Here is an 18,805-nt window from a genome sequence, read left to right as displayed (position 1 = left end):
CAATAAAAAGAGATTTATGCTTGTATAGAATGCCCCTGTTATTCCATATAAGATACCTATGGGGGAGAAGTTGTGTTTATAGATCAGAGTCCATGACAAGACGGACCGGCGGTGAAAAGCTGATAACTTAATGCCGCAGTTCTCAAAGTGTGTGGCGCGACCCACTGGTGGGGAATTGAGACGTGACAGGTGGGGCGCGCCAAGTTCCGGTGTGTGTGTGTGTGTGTGTGTGTGTGTGTGTGAGACTATAAATATAGAATGTGTGAGAGCAAACTGTCCTTAAAGCTGTATGTTGCCGCTTTTTAGACCAATCAAACCCACAAAGTAATCATTAATAGCCTACATGCAGTCTAATTAAAAGAACATTAGATATGAGAAAAATTTCACCTGGAACTGAAGTGCCAAAATAATGATTGACGTGACGTCGGCATATTATTTGTAACGGAATAAACTTTCGCGCCCCAGTGTTGCCAACTCAGCGACTTTGTCGCTATATTTTAGACCCCTCCAGCGACTCTTTTTAAAAAAGGGACTAGCGACAAATTAGCGACTTTAGGAGACTCTTACGTGAAAGCACGTATCGTTCCTTTTCTTGTCCTCCAGCGGCAGGTGCTGCCGTGGGGCGCCTCCGTCCCAACCCCGTTCTCCCCCGCTATCGCAGAAGTCCCTCTCAGTGCTGCAGAGACACAGCATGTTTACCCTCAGCGTCCAGACTGCAAATAAAGCGCACATGCGCCGGGATTGACGGCGCAGGTTGATCATAAATAACTGAATTTGAAATATTTTATCTTAAATAAATAGGACCAGTTTATTGAAATTACGTCTGACTCCACCCTGAGGCTCAGGTTTAATGCTCAGACTAATAGTGAATTCTGGTTTGGAGTGGAGAGGGAGTATCCACTCATCGGGCAGAGAGCTGTGTGCATTCTTCTTCCCTTTGCCACATCATATCTCTGTGAGATGGGCTTTTCAACTGTTGCTTCACTGAAAACAAAATACAGATCTCAGCTGAACATTGAGCATGACTTGAGAGTGGCAGTATCAAGCCTGCAACCCCGTTTTGAGAAACTGTGCAATGCAAAACAGGCTCATTGCAGCCACTAATGCAGGGATAAATAGAGCTGTATTGCCAGATGGATTTCACTTCTTTTCTTTTATTAACAGATTGCAGAGTGGCACTTTAATTTTTTCTATCTTTGAGCTTGATACAAATTTTGACACAGCTGCATTTTTATTTTCTTTATTTTTGAGCTTGCTGTTATTTGATGTAGATAGTTTGTATTTAGATACTACTTGTTACTTCAATAAAATTGGAAAATTTTAAGATTGTTGCATATTTCATTAGCATTGTGTTGGGGCGATGGGGACAGGCGGGGCTTGAAAATTCCCCCTTGTCCAAAGTGGGGAATGACAGAAAAAGTTTGAGAACCACTGACTTAATGGGAATTTTATCAATATCATAATTGCACATTATAAAGTTTAATCCACCAAGTTTAGAAATCATATGCAAAGGTATAGCATTCCAAATAGAGTTAGGATATTTGTATATATTTTTTAGCCAATTAAATTTTAAAAGGGTTGTTAAGAGTAGTAAAGTCTAGGAAGTTAAGACCACCTTCATTGTATGGATTCATGAGAACAGCTTTTTTTAAATAGAGTCTTATTTCCCCATATGAAGTTAACTAACATTTTGTCAATGTCATTTAGAAGTTTTTTCTCTAAATGGAGAGATAAAGCTGCAAAAGTCAGACGCGAAATACCCTCTGCCTTGGTTATTAATACTCTCCCTTTAAGAAAAGAGATCTCTTAAGACCCATGTGTTTAGCTTTCTTTGAGTTTTCTGAATAATGGGTTCAAAATTTAAGGATGCTCTTCTTTGTTGATCTTTAGTAATTATTATACCCAAGTAGCTCACTTCATCTTTAACCATTATATTAAAAATAGAGCTGGTGGAGCATTCCTTTATAGCCATGAGCTCACATTTGTTGACATTTACATATAATCCGGAAGCTCATGAAAACTCCTTTAATGATTCCAAAGCAATAGAGACCTGATTTTAATCTTTCAAAAATCTAAGAGAGGGATATCTTGAATATCACTAGATTTAATATGGTCTGCTAAAAGCTGAGAAACCAGTAGAAAAAGGTATGGAGAAACTGGGCTTCCCTGTCTAATTCCTCTTAAAAGATCAAATCTAGAACAGGTTCCACCAGTTAACTTTACTGAGCTATTACCGTTTTTGTACAGGGTTCTTACTGACAATGAAAAATAATGTCTGAAACCAAATTTACAAAAGGAGACTAAGATGAATTGATGTTCCACAGTATCAAATGCTTTATAAAAGTCTACAAATAACAGAAAGCCATCATCTTTCAAAAGATCTGAATAATCTAAAATATCTAGCACTAATTGTATATTGTTGCTTATGTATTGTTGGTCATAAAACCTGACTGTGTTTCATCTATTATGGAGTTTAAGACACACTTAAGCCTTTGTGCGATGAATAACGCAAAAAGTTTTATAGTCATTATTAAGGAAGCAAATGGGGCGCCAGTTGTCCAGAAATAAACTATGTTTATAAGGTTTGGGAATCAGTGTAGTCAGTCCCTGAGTCGTTGTGGTTGGGAGACTTTCTTCACTAAGACTCTCTTTATAATCTTCAAACAGAAAAGGGGCCAGCTCAGAGGTGAATGTATAGTAAAATTATGCTGTTAGTCCATTAGTTCAAGGAGATTTGTTGTTTTTGAGAAGTTTAATAGCATTCAATGCTTCTTGATATGAAATGCGTTGATCACAAAATTTCTTATCAGTTTGACTTAGGGTCTTGGTTGAGATGGACTTCATGAAGGAGTCTGCTGAGGCCTGAGAGAAGTTGGATTCATAAAGTTGTTTGTAGAAATTTGAGCAGAAATTAGCTATTTCAGTGTAGTTTTCAGTGATAATTCCATTGATATTTAATTTATTAATAGAATTATTAATAGAGTGATGCTTTTCAAGATTAAACAAATTAGAATTTTGTTTTCCTTCTTCCAAGCATTTTTATCTTGACCTAACAAAAGCTCCCTTTGCTTTTTGATAATATAGTTCATCTAATTTATCCTGCAGCTTTGTTAACTCAATTAAGAAAGTATTAAGAAAACCATGTTTTCTTAATACTTTCTGGGTTCCGCTTATGTACAGAGCAAAGTTTCTTCTGGTCCGCCTCAGTGGTGCATTCAGGTGAACTGGTATTTCAGAATAGCTTTAAGGAAACATCTTCACCCACATCGTTTTAAACCTTCATAAAGCAGCACGGTCCTGTTCATCACCTGTGAAATAGGATCATTCATAAAACTAAATAAAATTTTTTTGAAAGGTTGAAACCTAAAGTTCTATTGGAGAAAAATCATGGATGGATCCTGCAATATTCCATCTTTGACGATTTCATCTTAACGGTTAAATGGTTTTTGTCTCCCAGAGCTTCCGTTCCACTCTTCCATCAGCATCTGGGGCTTGGTATCAAACTTTAATGCAAAATGTACTTTTCTACATTGTTTTCTTATCTTTGGGGGAAAAAGACATTTCTTTATACACATTTTCTTATTTTATGTAAGATCGAGTGAAGATCTCAGGTTCTTTAAGACTGAAAGGAACAGAGCAAAACTTTAAAATTGTGAGTAATTAACGTGAATAGGTTAAAATAATTTTCAATTACTTCCTTTTTCTGCACAGAACAGTGTCTCCTGACCATCATATAGAGTTAGTCAGACCCTCCCTTTCCAAAATTAAACCATCAATGAAGATCCAATTAAATGTCCAAAATCAAATGTGCTTTTTTTTTTAGCTTTCAGTAAAAACTGTAGTAAATTTCTACTAAGATCAGCATTTGACCTACATACACCCTGAGACCATCGCTGATGGGTCCAATTATATTTTATGTAGCTTGTGTCAACAATATCAATGCTGTACTAAAAGGGGGAGAAATAAAAACACTCCTTTTATGAGGTGAGTATAACGGAAGAGCAACAAAATTAATATGGAACTTAGAATTTATTAATACCAGGTTTTATCTTATTTCTTCCCAGTCTCTCACATTAGAAGAAAAATGTATTTAACATTCTAATATTCCAGGCTTAAGGTAGCATATTATTGATCAAGTGCAAAATGTTTCATCACCTAAAACTTCTAAGATTTCTGTATGAAGTGTGCATAGAAACAATTTCATATACAATGCAAACACTGGTTTTAAAGCGTTACTTCTATGTAAACTGTTATAGATTGCATTTCTTCCCCTTGTTAAACAACATTCTCTCGTTTGTAATGAATAAACTAGCTTAGACAGCTTGTTCAAATACTTCTGACCGGATGTTTACTTTCCGTTGTCAAACATGCTGCCAAACCAAGACTAAAGAGTTCATTTTTTTTTCTACTTTTAAATTATCTTTTCTTATCAGGCACGTCGACAGCTGGCCTTTCTAGAAGATGCTTCCCGCGCTTCCTCAGGAAAACATCTTGGATTTAGGAAAATATTTATCAAAGTGATAGAAAACAAAGCATTGCAGCCATGCAGAGGTTTTCTACATTCTGTCATACATTCATATTTGTTGATGTGAGCTGTTTCACATCCAGCAAATCTCTTATAAAAGACTTCCATCAAGTTCAGCCTTCTGTCAGTTTTCATTGGCTTCTGTGAATCCAGCTGAGGGGGTCAATCTGCTGCTGCTGTAGCAACAAATGAAAAACCCACTACAGCTAAACCATTCTGTCTTCCTCTGACTCTTCTTCCTCTACATCCTCATCCTCATCATCTTCCTCCTCCTCCTCCTCCTCTTCTTCCTCCTCCTCCCACGGGCTCAAGTCGTGGTCAGCCAGATCATCGTCATGGACCTCTTCCTCCTCTTCATCACTCCTAATTTCATCCTCGCTGCTGTCATCAAGGTCATCTTCATCGTCGTCTTCATCCTCTGCAGCCTCTTCCTCGTTCTCCTCATGATCTTCTTCCTCCGTTGGATCAGACAGGCTGCCTGATGGCCGATTGCATTAAGAGAAATGAGATTTTCTGTACATTGTAGATGTAGGAAACTAAAGGATAAAACAAAAGACGTACACAAGGAGTTGATCCCAGAGATGATGTGACACGGAAGATCATCAAGAAATCTGCTCATTTCTTCCTCCATCCTCAGGCTGAGGATCTCAGTCTCCATTTCAATGTACTCTGGGTAGAACATGTTCTTCCTAAGCTGCTTTCGGCACCTGGTGAGGAATAAGACACAGGATGAGTATACAAAAAATAAGGGATCCTCTATAAGTTGTTATAAATCCAAATATATATTTGGACTTATAAGAAATGCTTGCAAATCCACAAAGACATGATGAAAATGGATAGAAGTGGTACATACTGTTTTCCTGTGGTTTTATATGCCTGAAATTAAGATGAAAAACAGAATAAATTCTGTAGAATTCAATACAGGGAATTGGTTCTAATCAGTCTCAGGTTTTAAGTTCAATTTAATTTAATTTGCATTCATAATTCTGTTTTTTTTTTGTTTCTTCCAGCTAATAGTTATTGTAGGTTTTAAATTGAATTCATTTGAATGTTTTAGCTTTGGAGCTTTAATCATTAAACCTTAAAATAAGTTGGAGGAAAATCTCACCTCGACAAAGTGGAAAGGGTCGTTTTCCTGCATAAGGCTCTCGATGCCGCAGCGCACCTCTTGGAGGCGAGCTTGGTCCTGGCAGATCTTAGAGATGTTCTTCTGAATGGCTGAGCCATTGGTTTCACACTGAGTGCGCATGTATTCTCTCAAAGTGAGGATGAAGCGCTGCACTCTGGTCTTCATGTCCTCCTCCAAAAGAGTCAAACAGCCCTCTGCATCATCTCTGAACTTCTGCATCAGACATTAGACATGGAGGACGACGATAAAAAAACTCCACATCGAATCATCATAAGAGAACCCAAAACACAGTTGTCACAATCTATTTACAAACAACTTTCCCCTTCAACCACTGCTATACATCTGAGGAAACTTAAGTATTTGAAAATAAGTTTTGAGCAATTTTTCTGTGACCGATGAGGCTGGTTTGTAGAAATAACTGTTTTTAAGAAGTCTGCCTTCTCCTTTAGATTCAAGGTATAAACAATCTTCCATCCATGGTTGCATTGGGATGGTGCCAATGTCCAGCAGTCCCTGGGCAGAAGCAGGGTCCACCCTGGACCGGCTGCCAGTCCATCACAGTCAACAAATTGATCTTCCAGATTACAGTTTAAATATTATGCCTCGGCAAAAAAAAAAAAAATCGATTCAAGGTTTTTGTTTAAAAATGAAAAATAAATAAATATATTTTTTGTATAATGCCGCAAATGTTGCTCCCTGGAGCTTCAGTAGCTGGAGTATTACTTCCACCGTGCAGTTCGGCAAGCAAAATCATGGCTACTGGGAGAGTGGGAAGTTAGTCCTGAAAAAAGGAATAAAAATTATCCCTTGTTTGGAAAAGGTTTGGGTTGGCTGCAACAGACGTCACACCTACGGCCGGAAGGTGATGAAAACAAACAGACATCAACTCGAAATGTTTTTGGAAGGTAGGGTAGTTAGCAAGACGGTTAGCTATAAGGATGGGAATTTTCTGATGGCAAAAAAATTGACTTTATGTGGCAATTTTCTGATCATGGAATGTTTTTATTACGAACATGCTGGATTACTTTTTATCCGTAGACCCTTACGGACAAATTAAATGTAAAGAATCTAAGATTGGATTTTTAATAAGGCCTCTGGATCACTGCAAAGGTAAGAAGTCAAAGTTTTATTTTAAAATTCGGATTTAATATGCTGCTATATCTTTGTTAATTGTGCTTTGATGCTCATGGTGTCTAGGAAATGAACTTGGTCGTTGAATTGTGGAGAATCTAAGCTTTCTAAAAATGTATAACATGTCTATATTGGTAAAAGTTTAACTGTTATTTTCAATTGTACTGCTGTGTTTAATGTACACTACCGTTCAAAAGTTTGGGGTCACATTGAAATGTCCTTATTTTTGAAGGAAAAGCACTGTACTTTTCAATGAAGATAACTTTAAACTAGTCTTAACTTTAAAGAATTACACCCTATACATTGCTAATGTGGTAAATGACTATTCTAGCTGCAAATGTCTGGTTTTTGGTGCAATATTTACATAGGTGTATGGAGGCCTATTTCAAGCAACTATCACTCCTCCTTCTTGCTCATTGGCTCAGAAGGCTAATTGATGATTAGAAAACCCCTCTGCAATCATGTTCACACATCTGAAAACAGTTTAGCTGGTTACAGAAGCTACAAAACTGACCTTCCTTTGAGCAGATTGAGTTTCTGGAGCATCACATTTGTTGGGTCAATTAAACGCTCAAAATGGCCAGGAAAAGAGAACTTTATCTGAAACCCGACAGTCTATTCTTGTTCTTAGAAATGAAGGCTATTCCATGTGAGAAATTGCTAAGAAATGAAAGATTTCCTACAACGGTGTGTACTACTCCCTTCAGAGGACAGCACAAACAGGCTCTAACCAGAGTAGAAAAAGAAGTGGGAGGCCACGTTGCACAACTGAGCAAGACGATAAGTACATTAGAGTCTTTAGTTTGAGAAACGGATGCCTCACAGGTCCCCAACTGGCATCTTCATTAAATAGTACCCCCAAAACACCAGTGTCAACATCTACAGTGAAGAGGTGGCTGCGCGATTCTGGGCTTCAGGGCAGAGTGGCAAAGAAAAAGCCATATCTGAGACTGGCCAATAAAAGAAAAAGATTAAGATGGGCAAAAGAACACAGACATTGGACAGAGGAAGACTGGGAAAAAGTGTTGTGGACGGACAAATCCAAGTTTGAGGTGTTAGGATCACAAAGAACATTTGTGAGACGCAGAACAAATGAAAAGATGCTGGAAGAATGCCTGACGCCATCTGTTAAGCATGGTGGAGGTAATGTGATGGTCTGGGGTTGCTTTGGTGCTGGTAAGGTGGGAGATTTGTACAGGGTAAAAGGGATTCTGAATAAGGAAGTCTTTCACTCCATTTTGCAACACCATGCCATACCAAGTGGACAGCGCTTGATTGGAGCCAATTTCATCCTACAACAAGACAATGACCCTAAACACACCTCCAAATTTTGCAAGAACTATTTAGAGTAGAAGCAGGTAGCTGGTATTCTATCGATAATGGAGTGGCCAGCGCAGTCCCCAGATCTGAACCCCATTGAGCTGTTGTGGGAACAGCTTCACCGTATGGTACGCAAGAAGTGCCCATCCAACCAATCCAACTTGTGGGAGCTGCTTCTGGAAGTGTGGGGTGCAATTTCTCCAGATTACCTCAACAAATTAACAGCTAGAATGCCAAAGGTCTGCAATGCTGTAGTTGCTGCAAATGGAGGATTCTTTGACCAAAGCAAAGTTTGATGTAAAAAAAAAAATCTTATTTCAAATACAAATCATTATGTCTAACCTTGTCAATGTCTTGACTCTGTTTTCTATTCATTTCACAACATATGGTGGTGAATAAGTGTGACTTTTCAGGAAAACACAAAATTGTTTCGGTGACCCCAAACTTTTGAACGGTAGTGTAAATATGCACAACAGAGTGCCAGCTATCAGATGGATTCCTAGAGGTTAATAAGTAGGGGAGAAAATCGGGAAAAAAAATTGTAATTCGAATGAAAAAAAATCTGAAATTTTATTTTTAGGCCAAATCGCCCAGCCCCTGCTAAAAAAAAAAAGGCAAAGGAAAAGAGGAAGCACACAAATATGCTCGTATTCCAATTCTCTGAATTTCTGTGCGCTCCAAGTCCGAGCTCGATGCAGCCGACCCGGGTTCGATTTACACCTGTAGTCCTTTGGCGCATGTTTCTCTTTACCCCTTTCCTGTCAGCTTACTGTCGAAAAAACGAGCCATTAGAGCTGTAAAAACTAATAAATAAATAAATAAATAAAAGAATGGATTTGATGAGAACAATTTCAAGTTCTTGTGAATTGAGTAAATTTTGTTCTGAAATTATTTAAGGCTGTTTAATACGTTGATCTGATCTTTATTTTAAAGCTCCAGCTGAAACAAATGCTATAATCTGCCAACATCTAACAGCCCTTCCTTTCACACTAAGTATTGCTGTCAGCGCTGTAGTCTGGGAAACCAAAACCAACTTTGGTTCCCTTTCTGTGCTAATAGCCAATTCCAGTTTTAAGAGATTTGCTTTTGCATCATTATAGCTGTGGCTTCAGATGGAAAACAGCTGCATCCATGTGACTGCTGCAAAGCTCTTGTTTTCCAAACAGCAGGTTTGTCTGTGGTTGTTGTACCTTGTTTTGTCGCTCCTTGTCCTTCTGCTCCTGTAGTTTCCTCTCCGCCATGCTGTTCTTCCTCTCCAGCCTGTATAACTGTTTATCCAGTGAACTCTGGGGAATATTAACAGCAAAGTGTTTCATAAAAACATTGTAGGACATATCGACTTCAAAAAGATTCTCATATAAACACAGGTATATATGGCAGCAACAATGTTTGGCCTCTACAGCTGCTGAAATCCTTGTTTGATTTCAATCAAATAAAAGTTACCTTCATAACTAAACATCCTGTACTAAGCTAGTTTATCGTATTTCATTTGGAAGTTAAATCCTGTCTGCATCTATTTTGGTATTTTTGCGGTATTTTTCTTCCACTGCAGTGAATTGGAAGCATCTCTATGGAACCAGTTCAATAGAAACAAAGTTATTAATCATTATGATGCTATTCCTTCATCTTGATTTTAGTGTCGAGACTTTGCCTTTACTTTGCATTGTTCAGATAAGTGGAAGCTTATCCGAGCCAGATACATAGATACAAGTTTGTTTCATGAGCTGATGTTACATATTACATTTTAGAAAATGCCATTTCTCAATATCCTTACCTAGATGGGTATTTAAAATGAAATAAAACATACAATACAACACAGATTAAGAGGCACAATATGACTGAGTTTTTTAAGAAGGACCCAGCTGGTCTCTCCAGTCAGTTCAGTGGGCAAAGGGATTGGCGCCCTGAAACGAGAAATATAATTGACGCGATGATGTTTTCCGTCTCTGTATTTGATGATTCCCGTACTGAGCTCCTCTGGCCTAGGTGCCCACAGTCCTGAGAGGATTTACCCACTCAGTAAAGTGGGATTTCATGGTGCATAATTAAAAACAACTTGAAGGGATTCAATTTCATAAACTTTTCAAAAGTTAATATTTGTTGTTTAGTAACAATATGGACATCTGAGTGTAAAATAGAGACTTTTGAACAAATAGTTAAAGTGTTTTCTTTCCTTCAGATTCCATTGGCAAAAATTGGACATCTCAAACAATTGGACAAGTCAAATAATGTCTGTAGTTCGCTACACTTTAGCTTATGAGCATTAATACCTTCATCCTATTTAGAAAGACACAAAAATACTTTGACTTTTTGTTTATGTACTGGATCTTATTTTAGTAGCAAATATGGTTGAATTCCAAGTTATGGAAGGAATTTTTTAATGTTTCAATTAGAGATGTCCCGATCCAGGTTTTTGCACTTCCGATCCGATACCGATATTGTTTTTGGACTTCCGATCCGATACCGATACTGGCCGATACCAGCCTATCCGAGCATGTATTTAAGTTTAAGTTAAAGTATTTAGCCTTAGTTGTAAGACTCATGTTGAAATGGGTTTTAGTACTCTTGATAACATCTAGCCAGCTAATTAGGTGAGATTGAATAAAACACAATGCTTGGTAACAACAAACTTACCTGTTTATTAAGAGATAAACACAAACTGGACAAAATTACGAATAGCAATCTGAAATTGCACAGTGAGCAGTAAAACCGTAAACAGTTAAAGGTGCAAGTATTACTGTAAGTTTTAATAAAAATGCAAAACAGGGGAACACTGGCGCAAAATAGTGGAATGGATCGTTTCAATCGGCGAAACTGGAAAATACGGACCGGATTTTTTCTAAAAAACTGGATCGGCGGTCTGGATCGGCATTTTACATGCTTTGCCGATACGCATTTTTTTGCCAATATCGGCGTCCCGATCCGATACGTGGATCGGATCGGAGCAAGCCTAGTTTCAATGTCTTCCAGGCTCTCAGACCGGATCTTTTCATGGGATCAAATTCATCATTCATAAAATGCTCAAACCACATGAGATGAGGGTGGACTGTTAGGTAACAGTGAATAAATGTGACCTGCTCCCAGACTTAGCAACGTTTATGTTATGTAGGCCCTTCCTGTAATAACTGGGATTCAAATATGGTCCCCAGGGTCAGACGTACACCACTTCATTATGATTGACCTCCACAACCACAACTACAGCGCAGTAGAAGACCATGTAGCATGAAATAAAACTGACCATTTTCACACAGCTGAAGGACCAGTGCATATCTGGTCTCACCTGCATGCCAACAGATTAGTTTCCATGGTTACTGCTGCATACTCTCCACACATTTTGTAATTATAGCAACATATATTTTTCTAAGTCCAGGATCTGTGGTTGAGTCATTTTGTTGAAAATATCTCCCGGTTTGTAGTCTGTCTGGGTACAATAATGGCTGCACTATCTCATCCTAGATGAGAGAATCCTGCAGTCGTTAACTGGATGCAATCAGCTGGTTTTCCTTAAGAAACTTTGAGCCAATCTCACTGGACAATCTGATTCAATGATTCTGTAAAGAGCTTTCAGGTGACAGGTGCTGTGAACTGGAGCTCTATGAATAACAATGAATTAAAAGGAAAAAGCTCCTAGAGAGTCCTGTTTGTACCTTTAGGTCCTTCATGGTGTTTTTCAGAGTCTTGATGGTGTGTCCTGAGTGGCCTCCCTCTATGGTGCAGGCGTTGCAGACACACATCTTGTCATCCATGCAGTAGTATCTGGAGGGGAACATGAGACAAACACATCAGGTGAGTCTTAAAAATCTTAGTAATATGGAAAGAAACATTTATTAAAAAATTGTAAAAATGTTTACAGTCGACATGCTGCAGCCATGATAATCACATTTAATTAATTTTAATGCCAATTATGCCCTTTTTTGTTTTTACGGCACTAGTAGCTAAATTTTTCTACAGTAGGCTGACAGGAAAGGGGGAATGAGAGACATGGGAAAGGACAACAGGTCGGATTCGAACTCGGGTCCCCCACGTCGAGGACTAAGGCCTCCGTAGATGCATGATAACCACTGCGCCACCTGTGGAAAGCCTGTTTATGTTTATGGCTCTGCAGAAGCAGGGATCACAGCTTTGATGCAGTAACTTTCTCTGTGCAAGCTTCAGGATCAGCTACTCCGATTGGTTGACAAGCTGCAAAGTTCGGGTTTTCCAACTCCAAGCTTCTAACCCTTTGGACATTATGTCCCACTAAAGAAGACCAACTCAGATTCTACTTTTATATTTGGACGTCGCAAAATCCTGGATGGCCCTAAATGTCTAAATGAGAAGATAAAGGTGGAGATTTTTTAGAAGTCCCAATGAAGACTCCCTGACTGATGTTGGCTCTTTGGCCCAGTGTGTTGCGCCTATTATTAAAAATTTTGGTGTTAAAGTAGATGCTAGTCTCAGGTATGAAACTCAAAATAGAGCCGTTGTAAAATCCAGGTTTTTCCAGCAAAAGTAAAGCATATTTTTTCACAACAGCATTTTGAAACAGTAATAAATGCCTTTCTAACCACTTGCCAGAGTTACAATAACGCACTATATAATTGCCGCAGTAATTTGTGCATTTCCCAAAAATGTAATTAATTTGTACATTTCAGGATTTACTTTAAAATACTAAGTTACTCTAAGTGGCCTTGCCAAAATTACCTGTCTGAGCTTCTATATCCTTACACACCTCTCATTCCCTTGAAACAGCTGACCGGTTTGCAAAGCACAAACTCAGAGGGAACCAGGCTTTTTCTGTTCAGCTCTTAAGCTGTGGAATATCCTTCCTTTGGGCATAAGACAGGCCTCTTCAATGACAGATCTTAAATCTTAAGGCATATTTATTTTCTTTGGCTTTTGACACAATCTTAGATGTTAACTTAGTTTATTTCATTATTTTATTATAGCTTTTGTTTTATTACTACTTTATTGTTTTATGATTGATCATATGTATGTTATGCTTGCATATTTGGTCTTGTTGAGTGTTTGAAGTGCTTTATAAATGAATTTGGTATTGTATGGACACACATCTCAAATTTCTTAAAGTATTGTGGGACAAGAAGCATCCATTATAGACTGTGCATTAAAATCCGACGCCCCGATGATGTAAAAAAAGCGTTTGGTGTGAATGCAGCAGAACTGTGTGGTCTGAAATGGCATTTGTTGAATGTTCTGTGTTTGGTTGTATTTTTTAACCCCATAGGACTGAAGAAGTAAACTAGCCTTGGGTTAAATTTTATGACATCATTTTTATACAACTGGAACTATAAATATTCCAGAAGTCAGCATCTTTACAGCTTTATGGCAAAAACACAAGTTTTAACCATTTTTAGTTATTTCCCCTCCTACCTATAGATTTCGTCGTGATCCAGGCACTTCCTCTTCCAGAAGTCCTGCATCGGTTCCGTGAGAGGATGTTCTCGAAACGCCGGCAGCTCCAGGTGCGGCTTTAGGTGGTTTTGACACATCGACACCTCACACTTGAGGCATGTCTTGATTGCTAAGGTGGACAAAGAGGCTTCCTTCTTGTCCTTGCTTTCCAAAGAGATGGAGGCATCAGAGGAAGCATCTCCAGCGATGCTGAATCCTGAGGCCTCTGCAGCAGCAGGATGGCAGTAGTCGCACTGAACATCAACCCCAGTCTTTACTCGCTGCATCGTTGAAGAAAGCAATTCCTGGGCCACTGAAGCCGAGGCTGCTGCAGCCGGGGCTCTCCGCCTTCGACGGTAGTCATCAACAATGTTAGCTAGTTTGAAGTTTTTCTGGAAGTTGGTGCCACCCCGATGGCTTTCTCGGCACTCTGGACAGCGTACCCGACCTCGTTCCGCCTGCCTTTTCAGACGATCCAGGCAGGCTTTACAGAAGTTGTGCCCACAGGGCAGCAGGTGGGGGTCCCGGTATAAATCCAGACAAACTGGGCAGGTGAGCTCCTCATGTAGGACGCTGCTGTGTTCGAACTGGGCTGAAGCCATAATGCGTCTACAAAGCTGTGGATTCAGAGGAGGATCCAGCAGACTGAGAAAACTGTCATAAGACAAATCCATTAGAGACAAGGTTTTTTTCTAGGACTGCACTTGTGGCATCTTTAAAAAGCCTGACCGGACTATTCCAATCTTTTTTTTATGACGAAAATTTCAGTTGATATAGATATCAGATAATAAGTTCAAGATCTAATTGTGAAAAAAACATTAATCAGTACCTAGGAAACAAAAATTTACCTTATAACTGCTCTCAAATATAAATGGAAGTCTAGCACATTGACAGAGGGAAATTAGACCATCACAGAATTTCACATGTATCAGTGAAACAGATCCACCCTACAATTTTTAATATTTAAATTTTACAATAATTTCACAACTTTATAAATATTGTTACCCTTGGTGGACCTGATTTTCTGCTTTGGTGTTAAAATGACACTAAACTGTGAGCTTAGGTTTAATGTTGTGATTTGAAAGAGTCTGTGGATAAAAATGGATTTAATCAACCAAGAAATGCTTAAATAGAAACAAGTAATGGAGGCCATTTGACTCTTAAGTCAGTTAATTAAATACATTAAAGTTGTGGATATATTAGCAAAGTGCTCATTTCTAAAGTAGTTAAGGTTTTGGTATGGTGATTTGAAAAACAAAAGCAAAATATAAAACACAGTTCAGATTGTATCTGGTATCTGACATTTAATAATGATATAAAACAAAATCAAAAGCAAAAATATACATCTGAGTTCCAAGACTGCGCCTTAAATACTATACAGCAGTGGTTCTCAAACTTTTTCTGTCATTCCCCACTTTGGACAAGGGGGAATTTTCAAGCCCCGCCTGTCCCCATCGCCCCAACACAATGCTAATGAAATATGCAACAATCTTAAAATTTTCCAATTTTATTGAAGTAACAAGTAGTATCTAAATACAAACTATCTACATCAAATAACAGCAAGCTCAAAAATAAAGAAAATAAAAATGCAGCTGTGTCAAAATTTGTATCAAGCTCAAAGATAGAAAAAATTAAAGTGCCACTCTGCAATCTGTTAATAAAAGAAAAGAAGTGAAATCCATCTGGCAATACAGCTCTATTTATCCCTGCATTAGTGGCTGCAATGAGCCTGTTTTGCATTGCACAGTTTCTCAAAACGGGGTTGCAGGCTTGATACTGCCACTCTCAAGTCATGCTCAATGTTCAGCTGAGATCTGTATTTTGTTTTCAGTGAAGCAACAGTTGAAAAGCCCATCTCACAGAGATATGATGTGGCAAAGGGAAGAAGAATGCACACAGCTCTCTGCCCGATGAGTGGATACTCCCTCTCCACTCCAAACCAGAATTCACTATTAGTCTGAGCATTAAACCTGAGCCTCAGGGTGGAGTCAGACGTAATTTCAATAAACTGGTCCTATTTATTTAAGATAAAATATTTCAAATTCAGTTATTTATGATCAACCTGCGCCGTCAATCCCGGCGCATGTGCGCTTTATTTGCAGTCTGGACGCTGAGGGTAAACATGCTGTGTCTCTGCAGCACTGAGAGGGACTTCTGCGATAGCGGGGGAGAACGGGGTTGGGACGGAGGCGCCCCACGGCAGCACCTGCCGCTGGAGGACAAGAAAAGGAACGATACGTGCTTTCACGTAAGAGTCTCCTAAAGTCGCTAATTTGTCGCTAGTCCCTTTTTTAAAAAGAGTCGCTGGAGGGGTCTAAAATATAGCGACAAAGTCGCTGAGTTGGCAACACTGGGGCGCGAAAGTTTATTCCGTTACAAATAATATGCCGACGTCACGTCAATCATTATTTTGGCACTTCAGTTCCAGGTGAAATTTTTCTCATATCTAATGTTCTTTTAATTAGACTGCATGTAGGCTATTAATGATTACTTTGTGGGTTTGATTGGTCTAAAAAGCGGCAACATACAGCTTTAAGGACAGTTTGCTCTCACACATTCTATATTTATAGTCTCACACACACACACACACACACACACACACACACACACACACACACACACACACACACACACACACACACACACACACCGGAACTTGGCGCGCCCCACCTGTCACGTCTCAATTCCCCACCAGTGGGTCGCGCCACACACAGAACTGCGGCTATACAGAAAGGCATAAAAAAAACCCCATCAAAATAACAGCTATTTGGAAACAAACACCAGCTGACTAAATAAAGCATTGAAACCTGCAGTCAGCCGAGTTAGCTGCTGTGTTTAAAGGCTATGACACTGGAGATAAGCTGGAACCTGCTGTTTTTCACTTTAAATGAAAACAAACTACCGTTTCCTGCTCTGTTTCTGTCACAGTTTGATTTAGTTTAACTGACAGCCCGGGCCTCTACACGGATTGATTCAAACAAATTAAAGTAAATGTGTGAAATTCTCGTCGGAACAAGCCGCTCAGTCAACCGCCAGTTAGCAGCACTGGCCACCTGCTCTAATCTGCATTAGTTCCGCATCTGATAAGCTAAAGCAAAAGAACTCAAAAACAGACACTTACAGCTTTTTATCTCTATAATGTAAATGTTTTATGGAGTCTAAACGTCACAGGGCTGCTGGTCTCCAGGGCAGTAGATATCTCTCGGTGAGGCTAACGCCTGAAATCTGGAAGCCGCGCTACACCTGTCCTGCTTAGGCTAACGCGTTAACGTCACAACTCAGCTCCTCCTTGTTTCCTGACAGATAAAGCCCTGAAACACTCCGGTATTAACCCTGTAAACAGTTCAACCAGTGGCCGTTCAGCTTACCCGTCTGGAGTTTTCGGTCTCTAACGGGAAATATCGAGGCGAAGCGCTCACCTGTATCCAGACAAACGAGCACCGAACTGAAACCAAAGCAGAGCGGAGAGCAGAGTGATGCGGGGGAAATGATGCCTTTAGTGACCCTCGGAACTCTAAGAATCAGACCGACCGTTGATACATTTTTACAAGCTTTATAGATATAGACTTGCTGTGTAAGGCGTTGCTCAAAGTACCGTGACAGTTGCTATAAACCTCAGAAACTAATTAATTTAGTTGGTGTTTCTATTGAGTTGATTTAAAATTATACAATTTGCGTGTTAGACATGTTTTGTTGTTTTATGGTTAAAACATGACTGTTCTACTAAGTAATCGTTTTTTTTAGTGAAAACGCTTGTAATAGAAAAGCATAAAACGTCCTTGATCATCAAAATAATTTCTACAAGGCTGTAGGTCTATTTCACTTATTTCAGATTCAATAACCGGATTTCCAATAGTACGTAAATGTGTCTTGAACGTTTTATGTATTGTAGACTATGTACAAAACTGTCTTTAGACTTAGACAGATTTTATTTGTCATTTTGATTACACAAGTGTAAAAAAAAAAGAAAAAAGAAAAGAAAAAAAAAAAACTTTCTCTGGACAATTCATCTTTTTTAAGATATCTATCTATCTATCTATCTATCTATCTATCTATCTATCTATCTATCTATCTATCTATCTATCTATCTATCTATCTATCTATCTATCTATCTATCTATCTATCTATCTATCTATCTATCTATCTATCTATCTATCTATCTATCTATCTATCTATCTATCTATCTATCTATCTATCTATCTAGAATTCGGGAAATACTATATTTTTCTGCAGAAAACTGTACACAAACAACATGCAAAGAAATTTACAGCTAATACACAAAATGTTTGTCACAATATCAACGTCTTACCTCTATTCTATTGTGAAAAATCTCCACCTTATCCCTAGTTAACCCCCACGCCTCTCCAAACAAACTAACCCATAGTAGGTTTCCCAATTAATAGTAAATACAAAACAAATAATCACATCCCTACATCAGAGAATGTGGATTTTTCAAATTGATTCACCCAGGTGACTTATTGTGACAGTCCCCCAGCTAAAACACCAAAAAAAAAAAAAAAAAAAAAAAAAAATCTGATGTAGAAACCTTATTTACACCTGAGGATGGTGTCAAACATTTGGTTTTAGCTCCAAAGTATCCGAACAAATGTGCAGCAAATGTTCAAAATTATGCCAATAATATGTAGAAACTGCAGTAAGACATCTATCTATAGTTAATTAGCAAAAAAAAAAGGCTATTTAAGGGTAATTAGTCCTTCAAATGTCATTTTTTAACCAACTTGCCATCCACCTAGATGGTTTATAGTTGATTTTGGCAAAATGAATGGTCCCAGAGTTCTATGCCACTTCCAGTTAACTTTTGACAGTCAATTTTTAACTAGGCTCATTTTGTGTCATAGTTGTCTTTTATTATATCTTTATTCAACATGCAATTTTAGCAATAGTAATGAGCTTTTCTTCCAGTTTAGTTTGTTACAGTTGTCAGGAGTCATAAACAGAATGGGGTGAACAGCAACCAGGGTCTTTTCGGCAGAAATTACATTTGATGGGTCAGAAAAAATATATAACATTCAGGCATATGGAGGATGATCAGTGCCACAACAAATTAAATAAATAACTTGTGTTATTGTAATTAATTTTATTGTGTAGTAATTATCTAAACGCATCATAATTTTTTTTAAAGCTGTAAATAAATACAGAATTTATCAAATAAATATGAAATTAAGCATACTGATTTAATTTTAAGAAATAGTAATATTTAGTAGTGTTATTTTGTCAATTTTTCTGTGGAAAAAGAAACGTATTGGAAATTAAATAATTAAATGTACAGTTTATTCATTAAAAATACA

General features: G+C 38.3%; 1 protein-coding gene across 1 annotated transcript; it reads right to left on the bottom strand.

Moving 5' to 3' along the window:
• Positions 1–4,008: 4,008 nt before the first annotated feature.
• zgc:92594 (uncharacterized protein LOC436996 homolog) lies at positions 4,009–16,966 on the bottom strand. Its single transcript, XM_038268381.1, has 8 exons — positions 16,865–16,966; positions 13,476–14,150; positions 11,753–11,861; positions 9,296–9,391; positions 5,634–5,867; positions 5,379–5,401; positions 5,087–5,232; positions 4,009–5,003 (listed from the first exon to the last, which is right to left on the bottom strand). Exons 2-8 carry the CDS (start codon positions 14,096–14,098, stop codon positions 4,732–4,734), a joined length of 1,503 nt encoding a protein of 500 aa, XP_038124309.1. The 5' UTR covers positions 14,099–14,150; positions 16,865–16,966; the 3' UTR covers positions 4,009–4,731.
• Between the last annotated feature and the right edge of the window lie 1,839 nt (positions 16,967–18,805).

Source organism: Cyprinodon tularosa, unplaced genomic scaffold (genome assembly GCF_016077235.1).
Source record: "Cyprinodon tularosa strain WSP-4 unplaced genomic scaffold, ASM1607723v1 ctg70, whole genome shotgun sequence".
Classification (NCBI taxonomy): Eukaryota; Metazoa; Chordata; class Actinopteri; order Cyprinodontiformes; family Cyprinodontidae; genus Cyprinodon; species Cyprinodon tularosa.
This window is presented reverse-complemented; position numbering and strand designations above follow the sequence as displayed.